Below are 13,223 nucleotides of genomic sequence, written 5' to 3'. Positions count from 1 at the left end.
TCGGATTCCATTCCTATCAGACAAGAACAGGAATCAAGGGGCTACAGTGGGCACAGGCTCACCAAAACTGGACAGTTGAAGATTGGAAAGAGTTACATAGCTTGATTACTTGATCAACATTTAATCTTTCAGTAATTACTGCTGTCACTTTAATGGATAACGTAATAAATACTATAAAGAGGTATTAGTGGGCTGATTCTTTTATTACTCTATAAACACTAGGGATCCATCAGCCGGCAATCAGTATCGGCCGACAATCACATTCTAGGACTCGATCGGTAGCCTCTAAATTTGGCCAATCTCACGAACCGATCGTAATTTCATGATGTAAAGCATACGATGACGGTAAACTTTAGCGCTGCAGTCATGTCATGAAAAGTATGGGATTATTACGAGGTCTCAAGTAACAGTGACAACTTCGCCATTTGCCATGTATTTTTAAAAGCCTATTCAAATGTTCATTGTAAAATGAATATGTGTTGTGCTTATTTATTTGATTCTCACTTAAAACTACAATCTATAACGTTATCGTAAAGAATATAAGCAAGGCAACATCTGTGGTATTACTTAAAAAAAAAGGTCAACTGAAAACTTACTTTATCACTTATATAAAGCTTGAACAATCGGGATCATGACGACATGAAATCCTGATCGGAGCATCCCTAATAAACACCTACGTTAAGGACAACACGTGACCAGGATCTATGTGTGCTCTCTCAGCCAGAGACTCGTACTGATAAATCCGTGAGCCGACTGTTTGCCCATCCAGCTCATTATCATCACTGCACAATTGCGATTTTGGAAAAGAGAAGTCTTCCACATCAAATGCTCTCTCCGTTGTGAAACTGCTCTTTAAAATAAAGTACATTCATTTTGAACACTATAATTATCGAGCATGCCACGAATGCATTAATGCATTATTGGCGCTCTAACGCTGGAATAATTTTAATTTAAAACCCCATAATTGGATTGATTGTAATAAATTCACAACCTGTATTGAAAACCTAGTATCTCACGAGGCTGATAAATCAATCTTTTTTCAATTTTCAGTTCATCCTGCCCAGAACACTCTGGCCTTTCATTAAATATGAAGTTACTTGTTACCAGCGCTTTGGTTCAAGACATATGACATGACAGCCAGTCTGAAACGTGTGACTCCATGTCCCCTACACTTCATTTACACTATTTATTTATTTATTTTTAAATAATAATAAAAGGTTCAGAATCAGTTTTGCATAGATACATACGTAAAGTGATTTCTAACATGATGCTCGTATATAGCAGGTTTTATGGCTTATTAAATGAATTCATGGTGTGCTCAATAATTATTGCATTCAAAATGAATGTACCTATGAAGGGCTTTTTTTTTTTTTAAAGAGGAGTTTCACAATGGAGTGAGCGTTTTAATCTGGAAGACTTCTCTCCAGCAAAATCACACTTGTCTAGCGATAAAATGAACTTGGCGGGAAAATAATGAAGACGTTTTACTCCCAAATGACTGAAAAAGCTGTACAGCATCAGGAATAAAGTCCTAATTACGTGCTATGCGTAGGATTTGGAATGTTACAATCAAATCTCCAGACGTAGTTTGAGGGGAAATTAGAATAGTTTGAAAATACTGAGAAGAACACATTCGAGTATGGTCTTTCTGGAAGGTATTACAGGAGATTCCAAATCAGAAACTAGCTTTTAACTCAAACAAATGCAAGTCTCACATTAAACGAGCACAGAAAGACACTTCATTACTTTGAGTGATTTATGAGTACAAGTATGACATTTTGGAGACATTTACCTATGTGTGTTGCAAATTTTGTGATCAATGTTTAATCGTGTGTCCCTGATGTAAGTCCTTTCGGTTTCCGTGTCCAGTTAAGTGAGCAGCAAGGTCAGCAGCTGACCGTCTCGAGCGGATGACTCTGACCCCATGGGGTCTGTCGCCATAATGAGCACACGGCCATAAGCCAATTAAAAGCAACAAAGACCCAGAACAGTGCTAAGCGCATATCAGAATATGATCCTCAGCTAATTGGCTGTTGGGGAAGTGGCTAAAGGTGAAGGTGCCAATCAAAACCCAAGCACAGTTACCAGCTCTACATACAGACACAATAAACAGATCAGGTTTGCAAGAACGTCGGTCTTCTTACTTCTGACTTAACTATTCACGAACTGTAAAACTAAATAGTCATTAGTGAGTGGTTTAGTAAAGCTGTGTGTTAAAACACATGCAAACTGTTTTACTGACAGAGTCTACTGATGAGTGTAACTTTCACATGAGCAAAATAGCACATGTTGTCCCCACAGGGCTTCTCAAAGTTTTGCAGCCAAGGACCCCTTTAACTGTAAAACTAATCCAGGCTTATTTCATTAACATGACTTTAATGTGTAAAATAATTCATTCATCCATCTTCCATAATTGCTTTATCCTGGCAACACTTGGCAACCCCAGATTGGATGCCAGTCCACTGCAGAGCACCATTCATACACACACACTCGCACTCTGACACACTCACATACATTCTCACACACACACACTCACACACACTCACACACACTCACACACACTCACACACACACCTAAGGGCAATTTAGCATATCCACTCCACCTATCTTCTTGTTGTTGTTGTTTTTTTTACATGGAAACCAGACAACCCCCAGGACACCCATGTGAACAAACTGGTGAAAAGTCACAATCCAAAGTGAAATAATTAGCAAGCTACCCTAACAATGAAACAATAATTAATTCAACGAATCTAGTAAATAATGTCAGTGGATGCTGATGCTTCTTGAACTTGCTGTACACTTTTCATGATAGCACTTGTTTATACAGTCCGTACAGGATTTCGTGAAGATTTTTGTGATTGTTGTAGCCAAAAACGCTTGATTTTGCTGCTGCTTTTTTCTTTTTTTTTTAAATCGCGATGCCATTTAGCAGAGTATTTTGTGCTTCCTGTGCAGAAAACTACTTGAATTGGCAAAATTGCAGTTGCACAAAATTGTTTTGCACGGTCTCTCGCAGTGATATTTGTTGATAAATTAGACCTTTCAGCTGTACCCATGAATCAAAGAGGGCTTTGACGGAATGCACGTGGTGATGATGTCACATGACTCATCTTGGCCCAAATCTCCGGAGAACCTGCGGTAATTTAAAAAATATTGCAATTCCCGCAGATTTTCCTCGATTCCGCGTTCATTTCTACGATCGCACAATCCTGGAGGGACCGATTATCATTACACAGGTCCTACGGAGTAGTACCTGACTGGTTCAGAAATGAATTCATCAAATGGGATCCACTTTAAGATACTTACAAAAGATAATGAGTTTGCATTTTGGCTGAAAACTAGGACTGACTGTTATTCTCGATCACTGTAAGTATGAAGCGATCCACATCGTTTCCAGCTGCCATCTCACTGGCAAGCAAAGTAAAGGGTATGGATATACTGATATCAGATATCGGTGTCTAGGCTGATAGTGGCCTGAAATGCTGGACTGGTATAGGTTTTGACACATTTTCTGTCCTGATTCACTGGCATTTCATAACATGCAAGTTGTGTAGCACAGCACATAAACCATCTCAAAGCACACAGCTTCTAACAACTTGACTTAAGAAAGCTCACGGTAACAAACTTAGTTAAGGTATTGGATATCAGCAGATACGCAGAGCACGGTCTCAAACTGTATAAGACAAAAAAGGTGTCCAGTGTGGCACTAGTAAAGCATGGTATGATAACACGCTACATGTTGAACAAAAGTAAAGACCTGTAGCTATCTGGCAAATAAATGAATGTCTCTACACTCCTGTTTCCTGTATCAATTCGGTTATGTGCTTAATGGCAGCTCCTTGAATGTGCTTCTTTAGTCTTTACACCATATGCAGATATACGTTGAACATTTTGCTCAGGCGTGGATGTTTGAGGCATTTTAAATAAGCTGAAGTTTTCATAAAAATATATACACACTTACAAAAACACACTTGTAAATCTTGATGAAGTCTTAAAATGAAATACATATTTAAAAAAAAAAAAAAAGTGCTGTAAGAGCATACACACAAAAAGTGCTGTAATTACTACATTGTTCACCCGATTTATATGTAAATAGCCTCAAATTAAAGCAATGAAAGTCTGCATTTTGTGCTCATATAAAATCCAATACATACATTATGGGGGGGGGGGCATACATTACATAGACATTACAGTATAGTTCATGATCTGCTTCTTGCCAAACACTACTAACATTTATTAAATGATTTTACTGCCCCCTAGTGTTCAGGAAAGTATAACACCGTGCTTTATGGTACGTCTTTTATTAAGACGATGCTCAAAACTTCATTCAGTCATCTTAGAATAAAACTTCTACGGATAATGATATAAACAGAGTACCTATATTTATAGTTTATTAAGAATAAGTCATTGTTATGAATGGCTTTATTATGTGTGCTTTACTTGAGGTCTCCAGAAAAGATTAGCACATTAACACTTCATGGCGACACTTCAGTAGTTTTGCTGGATATTAAATAAACAGAGCGAGAAGGCACCTAATCCTGCCTCAGCTGTCACAGCACACTGCCTGCCAGTACCACTGGAGCTGCATGACAGATGACTCGTATGCACTTATCCAAGCTGCCACGTCTCTCTAGGTGCGGCCTGGAAAGTTCTGGCGCTGCAGTCATTGTGCCTACTTTTCAAGGAAAAGTTAAGTCAGAGATTTCCAGCAGACAACATCCTAAGTATCCTAAGTGTCTAACTGCTAAATTAGTCAGACTCAGACACAAAGCTACACATATATATGGCCCAAAGATGAGACATGTCTTGTTTGTGTCCAAAGTATGCTCAATCCACAGCAAATATTACTACTTTTGCTATGTTATACATTTTATAATACTATATTACTGTATTTACAACATTATAACATTATTACTCCATCTGCTACGTCAAAGATATTTACAGGGAAGGGAGAAAGGATGTTCTAATGTGCAAAATAGTATGCATTACAATTCGAACAACAAAGGAACAAAAGATTTTTTTTAAAAGCCCTGACCCGGTTGTGTCTGCAAAAACCTGACAAAGTGGTCGATGTAGTCTGTCTGATTTCACACAAGGAATGTCATGATTTCTTACAGTCACATGTAATACTGATTAGAGATCGACCGATAATCCGTTTTCCGATATTTTTTCTCGATATTTAAGCATGTTTCCATAATCGGATATCGGTTTTGGAATATCGGATCCACCGAAAATGATGCCATCTTGTGGGCGTTTTGAGAATTATGTGCAAATGTACAAATTAGATGTGCTACATAAATGCTTGATATGTAGTTTAAGCAGCTTGGTGCTAAGAAATAGAGACAAAATCACAGAGTCACATGTTCTGTTTATCTCATTGAAGCTTTTACTTTAAAAAAATGTAAAAAATAAATAAATAAAAAACACACTTGAGTAACAGTGCACTTTATTTTTTATTTATTGCACTCGTTCAGACCCCTCTATTTATTGGTGTATGAATAAGAGTTTTGTTTTGTATGCAAGGAGGAAGTGAAATTGACAAAATTGTTATAAATAAAATTGTTCGTTCAGTTCAGTGGTGGTGTTATCACTGTGTCAAAAACAGAAGTAAAACAATAAATGAGTATAGGTTATCAGGCACATAAACATGCAGATAATCGGTTATTTAAAAAATCAATATCGGTCGATCTCTAATACTGATGCTCCTGCACCATCACATAATCACAAAACGGAGAAGAGCTGTTTTAAAAGACATTAACCATAATAAACTTAGTCAACAGTACTGAGTGAATTAGTCAGTGATTATTTCCTCACTGAAGTAAGCACAAACAGTGATTAGTTAAGTGAAGTGACAACCATGAAGCTAGTGACTTTTACCTAGGTGATGAGACAGAGATTGATGTGGAGGATTCGGAATAATCAAAGTGAGAACTCATTTCCCCATTGTAAACATCTGTAACATCTATCAGTAATGTTGTTTTTCCATAAGTAGAGTAGATACAAACACACAACATTCAGTAGCTGGAGCACCTGTCAGTGGAAATGCAATAAATATAAAAAGGCTATAACTGTACTTCTTGTTAAGAAAGATCGCAGTGTCCCAAAACTATATATAACATTTTTAAAGATTTAAATCCTAGGTCTACAATTAGTCTTGCACCTTGAGGCCTCCTAATTTGCAAGTCGCTTTGGATAAAAGCGTCTGCTAAATGAATAAATGTAAATGTAAATCAGGCTTTGTAAATGACAACGCTAGTGAACATCGGCAACTACGTCAAACAAAGAGTGAATGTCATGCAAAATGGAAATTATGTGAAGCAACGAAACAATACATGGGACTACGTTCGTTTTTCACAAAAGCCGGACAGTCTGCTTTTTCACATCTTAGCCTCATTGCGTACACAGTGCTAGAGAACAATGCAGGGAGAAAGAACGAGTAGAGTAGAAAGAGTAGACAGTGAAATACTCTGCACCTTTGTGTACTCGAGCAAATTGCTGAGAAACAGGATTGTCTAAGAGGCACTTGGGCTCGACCTTGACTCCTGCTGCTATCAGGTTTACAGCACAAAATGAGCGTACATTCCTTCAACCTGCTATGTTTAAATGTCTGGCAGGCTGAGATGAAAAAAAAAACAAAACAAAACAAAACACGGTGCTCCTGTTACATTCCATTGTAGCGGTTACATTTGACATTACAGTGGATCAATCTTCTGTCCAAAATGATTTTTTTTTTTAGGTCTTTAGAAGTACAAAACTAACAGTGAAACCCAGAGTGTGGCACTCTAACAGATTTATATTTGGTTTCCTGGAATTAGAGGTAGCAAATAACTGTACTTAATATACAGTTAATATGCTTGAGTATCATTTGAGCGAATCTGTATGTTATCTGAATGAAAATGAAAACGAATAATTGTACTCTTGCTCAAATATATCTCCATGACAACATAACGATTAATCACACTCCTGTGGATTTTAACTTCATTTATATTTTTGATTTTCAATGACTCCAAATTAGTCTCGCTCAATCATACAGTACATTGATGTTACTTTAATGAACCTGACGTAAGGAAAAGAGGTTGTTGGCTTTACTTTAGTTTTATATAAATCAAGTAAGAAAATTGCTAGCCATGCCCCAAACCTTCATATTAGTATCCATTCCTATACATTCCTATAAATACAGCTTAATTTTTGCAACAAGCTTATCCTGACCTTCACTTAATATAATATAACTCCTCCCCCGTGAAGCTTCATCTGTTTCAGTTCCCAGGCATGAGCTATCTAAAGCTCAGTAGAATATAAAGCTGTGATCCCATACATTCACATGGGAAGACTTTAAATAGGTTTGGGAATAGACTGTGCATGTATGTATAATGTCATGTAATAATGTTATGGCCCACTTGACCTGGGCTGATGTGGACAGATATGCCTTTTGCTTCTCTAAAATTCAGTTGCTGAAGTTTCCTCTGGCAAGCTATCTTTAAAAAAAAAAAGTGTATTTTGTGAAATCAGCCACAGCGGGAGGGCGTTTTAAAGTTAGGTATTCTTTCCATGATTCTCCTAATGACATAATGCCTGTAATTTATGCATTTTATGGCAGGGGTTATTAAAAGGTTTGCAGCCAGGGCAGCCCCGCTTTGGCTGCAGGGAAAAAATGACATGAGCTCCTCAGTACAGATTTATTTTATGAACTATTAAAAAAATAAAAAAATAAAAAAAAATAAAAAAAAAAGCCTTATTCTTCAGATGTGTACAGTAATTTTCCGGCTATTTATTGGAGTCATGAAGCTTTCCGTTTAAGTCAAAGTTGACATTATTCATAGGCTTACCTGTTTATGTTTGAATAAGGTTTGAATTTAAACCCGAATAAAGTAACCAGCCAAAACGCACTCGGTAATAAATACAACTTTGATAAATGGTAGGTTCTGATTTCCACCTCCGTAAAAAAAAAAAAAATTTTAAATTTAAAAGTTTTAAAAAAATCACAGAGCCCTTGGCCATCTTTCATGGACCCCACTTTAAGAACCATTGATTTATTGTATTACGCTCTTTAGCATTCTGTTATATATAATATCTGTTAGATAGTAGATTTTCATTACACGAATAAGTCTTTTCTAGAAAGAAATCTTACTTTTTTCCTGCATAAAAAAATAAAACATCCTCACAGTAAGTATAGACAAAAGGCTTGGTATAAACTTGGTATGTATGAGAAGTGACTCAGACATGATTCCTGAGTCACAGCCAGCTGATCCCATTGCATACAATACTGTCAGAAGGCCATGATGTCACCCTCTCAGCACTCGGCAAAAAAACATGCGTTGGATTTATTTACATAAATTGTATGCACTGTATACACTTTTTTGATGCAATGAGAACTCCAGTATTTTGTCATGTCAAATGTTAAAGTGTGTCTTGTGAGATAAACTGAAGAGATTGTGGGCCCTTGTTTAAACTGAAATGTCCAACTTGTACAAGGGCAGATAATAAACTACAGCAATAACCCTGACTGAGCACATATCCTGAGCTGTTATGGCTCCACTAAGAGCAGTTCGTGTTGTGTCTTGCACCTTAATGTGGTCCAAACAGTAAGGACAATCTCAGATTTCAAACCATGTTGAAAGGATGAAAATAACACCAGGACTCTGTACCCCAGTAATTTTCAATGACTCTGTGAAACTTTCATATCAGTCAAGTATTTTGTGGTTTTATCACAAACGTCAGTGCACCTATACTCTCATGCTCAACCTCACCCGATACCTCATGTCTACTCTACTCTTGTAAAAGCCGTAGTTTTAAAACAGCTCATTGTGGTGCTCTGGTTGGAATAACAGCAGAAAATATAGGCAGTGGAGCAGAATGTGCATCTACAGGACATGGGCACCTGGGAGACTTCCAGCAGGCCACCAAAGAGGAGGCGCAAAAGCGATCCGTTTTGAAAAAAATGTGCTGGCATTGCAGAAACGACAAATACTGGATTAGCATAGCCACAAACGTGGCACTTTTGTGCGGGCACATGGTTTTTCGTGCCAGTTTCGTGCAGCAGGTTAGACTGCAATGGTATGGAGGGAAACATGCGTCATCCATCTTTTTGAACTTTCCAGTTGTTGTCATTTTTGTTAATCCTGTACTTGTTTACTGTGAAATAAAGCACTATGGTGCAACATACAATGCAATAGATGAGCTTTGTGTGTATCACACTATACAACACACGCAGAATTACACGCAAGGCAAATAGCACAAGTGCATACGGTATAGCAATGTATAAATCTTTACACAAGTACAGCACAGTGGAGCCTCTAAGGTGACATGGTGGTTATTTTTGGCCATGAGTTAATATTTCAAGGCCAAACGTATCTCATGACTGTGAATTTTCACGTTGTTGTCATGAGATATCAAAACTGTGGTCATCAACCTCTACGCGTTCAATCTGCAAAGTGGAAAACAAAAACAGGGACAACTCCCTGTTCTTCTTTTGCTAGCGACAAGTTTGCCAGCTAACTGTTATATATTTGATAATATATTTACCAGATCAAGCAGTTATAGATTTAACAAGCGAATATGTCTATATGTTGATTGATCTAAAGCAAATACTAGTTTATCTACTGTAGTATAACTGATTCAAAAGTAAAGAAGCACTACTTTGTTTACTGTTGATGCCGTGAGCAGCCATGTTGATTTGACGTCACGTGCTGGACTGACTCAGGGTTGAGGAGACCTTCCCGACTTTCCAGGTAGAGATTCTCAGTTGAGGGGGTGTTCCCTTTGGTCTTTGGTTACAGGCGGAGTTTGGAAATTCTAAGTTACGAGTTTTACTCATTTGCTACGTTAATTGTTTGGTGGGAAATTCTGTTCGCTTTGAGAATTTGCTTAATGTTTTGTTGGCTAATGGTCTCTCATGTCACAGCAACACCAGTGACTTTATCATGACTTTATACATCATTCCAAGATTGGTAAAGTGTACTGTTATCAGTCATCTCTATACTTGGGTTCCACAGGCCACAATTCAATTGATTTCTCTGTATTTTTATGAAACTAAAATATTTTGCAGGATCAGAAAATGAAAACTCGTGCCATTAATACATTAATTCATGACCACAAGAAACACAGCGCATGGCCTCCGAAAGCATAACCGGTGGCTTCAAGATATTCATTAAAAAAATGATGTTTCCATGTCACCTCTGCAACTGATATACACGATTTTGCTATGATGGCTTAGGACTGCAATTGACATGAACACTTCTGTACTCTAGTTTCCTGGTAATGAATTTCCTGGTTACACAATTGCACTATTTGATCATGGAGTAAACAAACCTAGAATGTAATGTTTTATAATCACACTAACCCACATAGTTGCCACATGGGGAAGGGTTCCCTCGAGTCTGGTTCCTCTCATAGTTTCTTCCTCATATCGTCTTGAGTTTTTTCCTTGCCACCATCGCTTCTGGCTTGCACATTCTAGACAATTTATCAATTTAACATGTATATCCTGAATTTAGATATTTCTGTAAAGCTGCTTTGTGACAAGGTCCAAGTGCTATACAAATAAAATTGAAATGAATTGCTCCTCTGTAGACAGTGCAACTGTGCTGTATAGGACAACAGGTCAGGAAGGGTGTAAACCAGAAAACTGAGCAGACTGTGCAAACACATGTGCTGTAAACCCTCATGTACAGAAGAATATTATTATGTAACAGTGTATTAAATATATATATATAAGTAAACTTAGCAAGAATGACTGAATAGAAGTCAATTCAATTTTATTTGTATAGCGCGTTTAACAATGGACACTGTCACAAAGGAGCATTACAGACGTAAACACATTCAGGACATACATTTTAAATGTACGAATGGATCTGTATTGAGCGAGCCAGAGGCGACGGTGGTGAGGGAAGAACTCCCTGAGATGACCTGAGGAAGAAACCTTGAGAGGAACCAGACTCAGAGGGAACCCGTCCTCATCTGGGTGACACAGAATAGCGCACTTGTAAATAAATCCCTTCTATAACTGTGTACTACATGGTACAAACACGCAACTGTGTAACCAGGAAATTCATAAGAGTTTTCACACAAAGTCTGTTCATGGCAACAGCAGTCCTAAAGCTTTTGAATTATGGTCCAAAACCTATCTTCATGGGTGTTTTTTTATTATTATTCAGTGTTTAATAGAAGTGTATTAGGCCCTAAGGCAGTTTTACAACTGTGTGCTTGTACAGTGTTTAATGTTTTGACCAGAGAGATCTTATCAGTAGACACAGCTGATTATCTTCCACACTCAGTTGTAATGGAGGCTTGGCTTGTTGCTTTCAAAACAAAACAAACCCCCCCATCCCACACACACACACACACACACACACAGTCTACAGGCTGTCACATTTGCCTCACTGTCAATACGGGCCTTCTAAACATACACACTGACATACACTTGTGTTGAAGCACATTACACCAGACCCTTCACTGTATTTCCTACTTCTTATTATTATTCTTTTAGATGCAACAAATGACCGTCATTGGTGTTGAACACGAAATAAAGGCCCAAATAATAAAAGGTCTGAGTGTAAGGTATGAGTCAGTGCACTCTGGGGAAGATGGAGAAGACGGAGAAGTAAAGTTCCACGTCGCAGTGAATATGAACAGTGTAACTCACCTCGTTGGGGTTGTCATAATACAGCGCGATAGAGCAGAGCTTAGGGGCGATGCTGCAGCTCTCAGTGAAAGCGGCTCCTCGGTCCCTATACGATCCCTTTATAAACTTGTACGCAATGGTAATCTTCTTGACCGGGGGAGATCCTGTCCGGATAACGATCTCAGAGAGCAGTCCGGAGTAAAACACGAACCCAGCAAGGGTCAGGATGAGACACACGACCAAAAACAAGATCAAAGATAAAATCACAAAGTCAGACATTGTTTCTGTTGAGAGAAATGACTTCGGTGTCTGATGCGTCAAGCAACGCTGTGTAAACTATCCTGAACAGCTACACACCAGACGAGCTCACTCAGCACTATGTTATATTTATATTAGATTATAGTATGTTAGGTTACGTTATGCCCTCCGAGGTTTTCCTCGAGCGAAATGGAGGTTGACTCCTAAACTGCTTCTTGTTGTTCATAAAGTGCACTAGTTAGGGTGTAGAAGCCACTCCGTAGCCCATATAGTGCACTAATATGAAGAGAGAGAGAGCTGTTTGGGATTTTGCCTTCACTCTTGGCGTTCTAGTGACAAAAAAAACCCATGCCTATTTCCTGCAACACAGCGTCTTTACTTCCTGGTTTGTACCATGTTTCTGTTTCGCAGGGGTGCTCAGAAACAAATGGCGCGTTATGGTACCCTCAAGGGGCAGCATTCCGGTAAACCGGTTAAACCGACTCCAAAGTAAATTGCTGTTTGAAGTAAATGTTCACACAGAACGCCTATTTATAGTCTCAGAGATCAAATCAAATTCTGAGTAGGTTAGTAGTTTCCTAACCGAAGCGCGCGGGGGGGGGGGGGGGGGGGGGGTATTCATCATGGGTGCACGTGATATACCCGGCTAAAAATTAGTTTATAACATTTGAGAAACTGTCATTTGTCGGTTTGTTCTAATTGCCCACAGACTGTTGTTTATTTACTTTGCTACCCATTTGTAAAATCTTTGAAAATGTTGATTTGGCTGTATTTACAAGCACAAGCATTTATTATGTCTTATAGTCATAATGGCTAAATTACATATGCATAAATGTAAAAATCTTAGATAACATGCTATTTTATTTCTTTTAAAAGGGAGAGGACTGTACACACACAAAAAGCAATTCAAACTGTCAGAGAAACACTGGGCATGATACTGGCATGTTTTTGGGAGGTGGGAGGAAACTGGAGAATCCAGATGAAACCCACAAGAACATGGAAAGAATATGCACAGACAGTAATCCAAGCTAAGGATCAAACTGGGTACCCTAGAGCTGTGAGGCGGTAACACTACCCATTGCACCATTGTGCCCACATGTACTGTAGCTCTTCGTATTTTATGCAGACTGCAAATTTATTTACTTCAAACTCTGAAAGATATATACTTATATAAAACTTACTTAGTTCAGTCAACATTTCAATTTCCCTAGCCAAAACAAATTTGTAATACCTAATTGAGCACACAAAGGCCTTGGGAATTAGGTGATGAGTGGAATCGGTGTGTTAAATGAGCGAGAATGTCTGGCACCGCAGCTCAAGGGGGTGCACAAAACCCAGTTAATAA

At 38.3% G+C, this 13,223-nt stretch overlaps 1 protein-coding gene across 1 annotated transcript in view; it reads right to left on the bottom strand.

The window, feature by feature from the left end:
- The window catches only part of tex264a (testis expressed 264, ER-phagy receptor a), an 81,805-nt gene extending 69,620 nt beyond the window's left edge, over nucleotides 1-12,185 (bottom strand). Inside the window, exon 1 of the mRNA XM_053635721.1 lies at nucleotides 11,642-12,185. Within this exon, the coding sequence (XP_053491696.1) occupies nucleotides 11,642-11,899 (258 nt within the window). The 5' untranslated portion in view covers nucleotides 11,900-12,185. The remainder of the gene's footprint in view (nucleotides 1-11,641) is intronic.
- Nucleotides 12,186-13,223: the final 1,038 nt, after the last annotated feature.

The sequence above is a fragment of the Ictalurus furcatus genome, chromosome 11 (assembly GCF_023375685.1).
Source record: "Ictalurus furcatus strain D&B chromosome 11, Billie_1.0, whole genome shotgun sequence".
In the NCBI taxonomy this organism is placed as follows: domain Eukaryota; kingdom Metazoa; phylum Chordata; class Actinopteri; order Siluriformes; family Ictaluridae; genus Ictalurus; species Ictalurus furcatus.
Note: the sequence above shows the minus strand (reverse complement) of the source record. Positions and strands in the feature narration are given on the sequence as shown.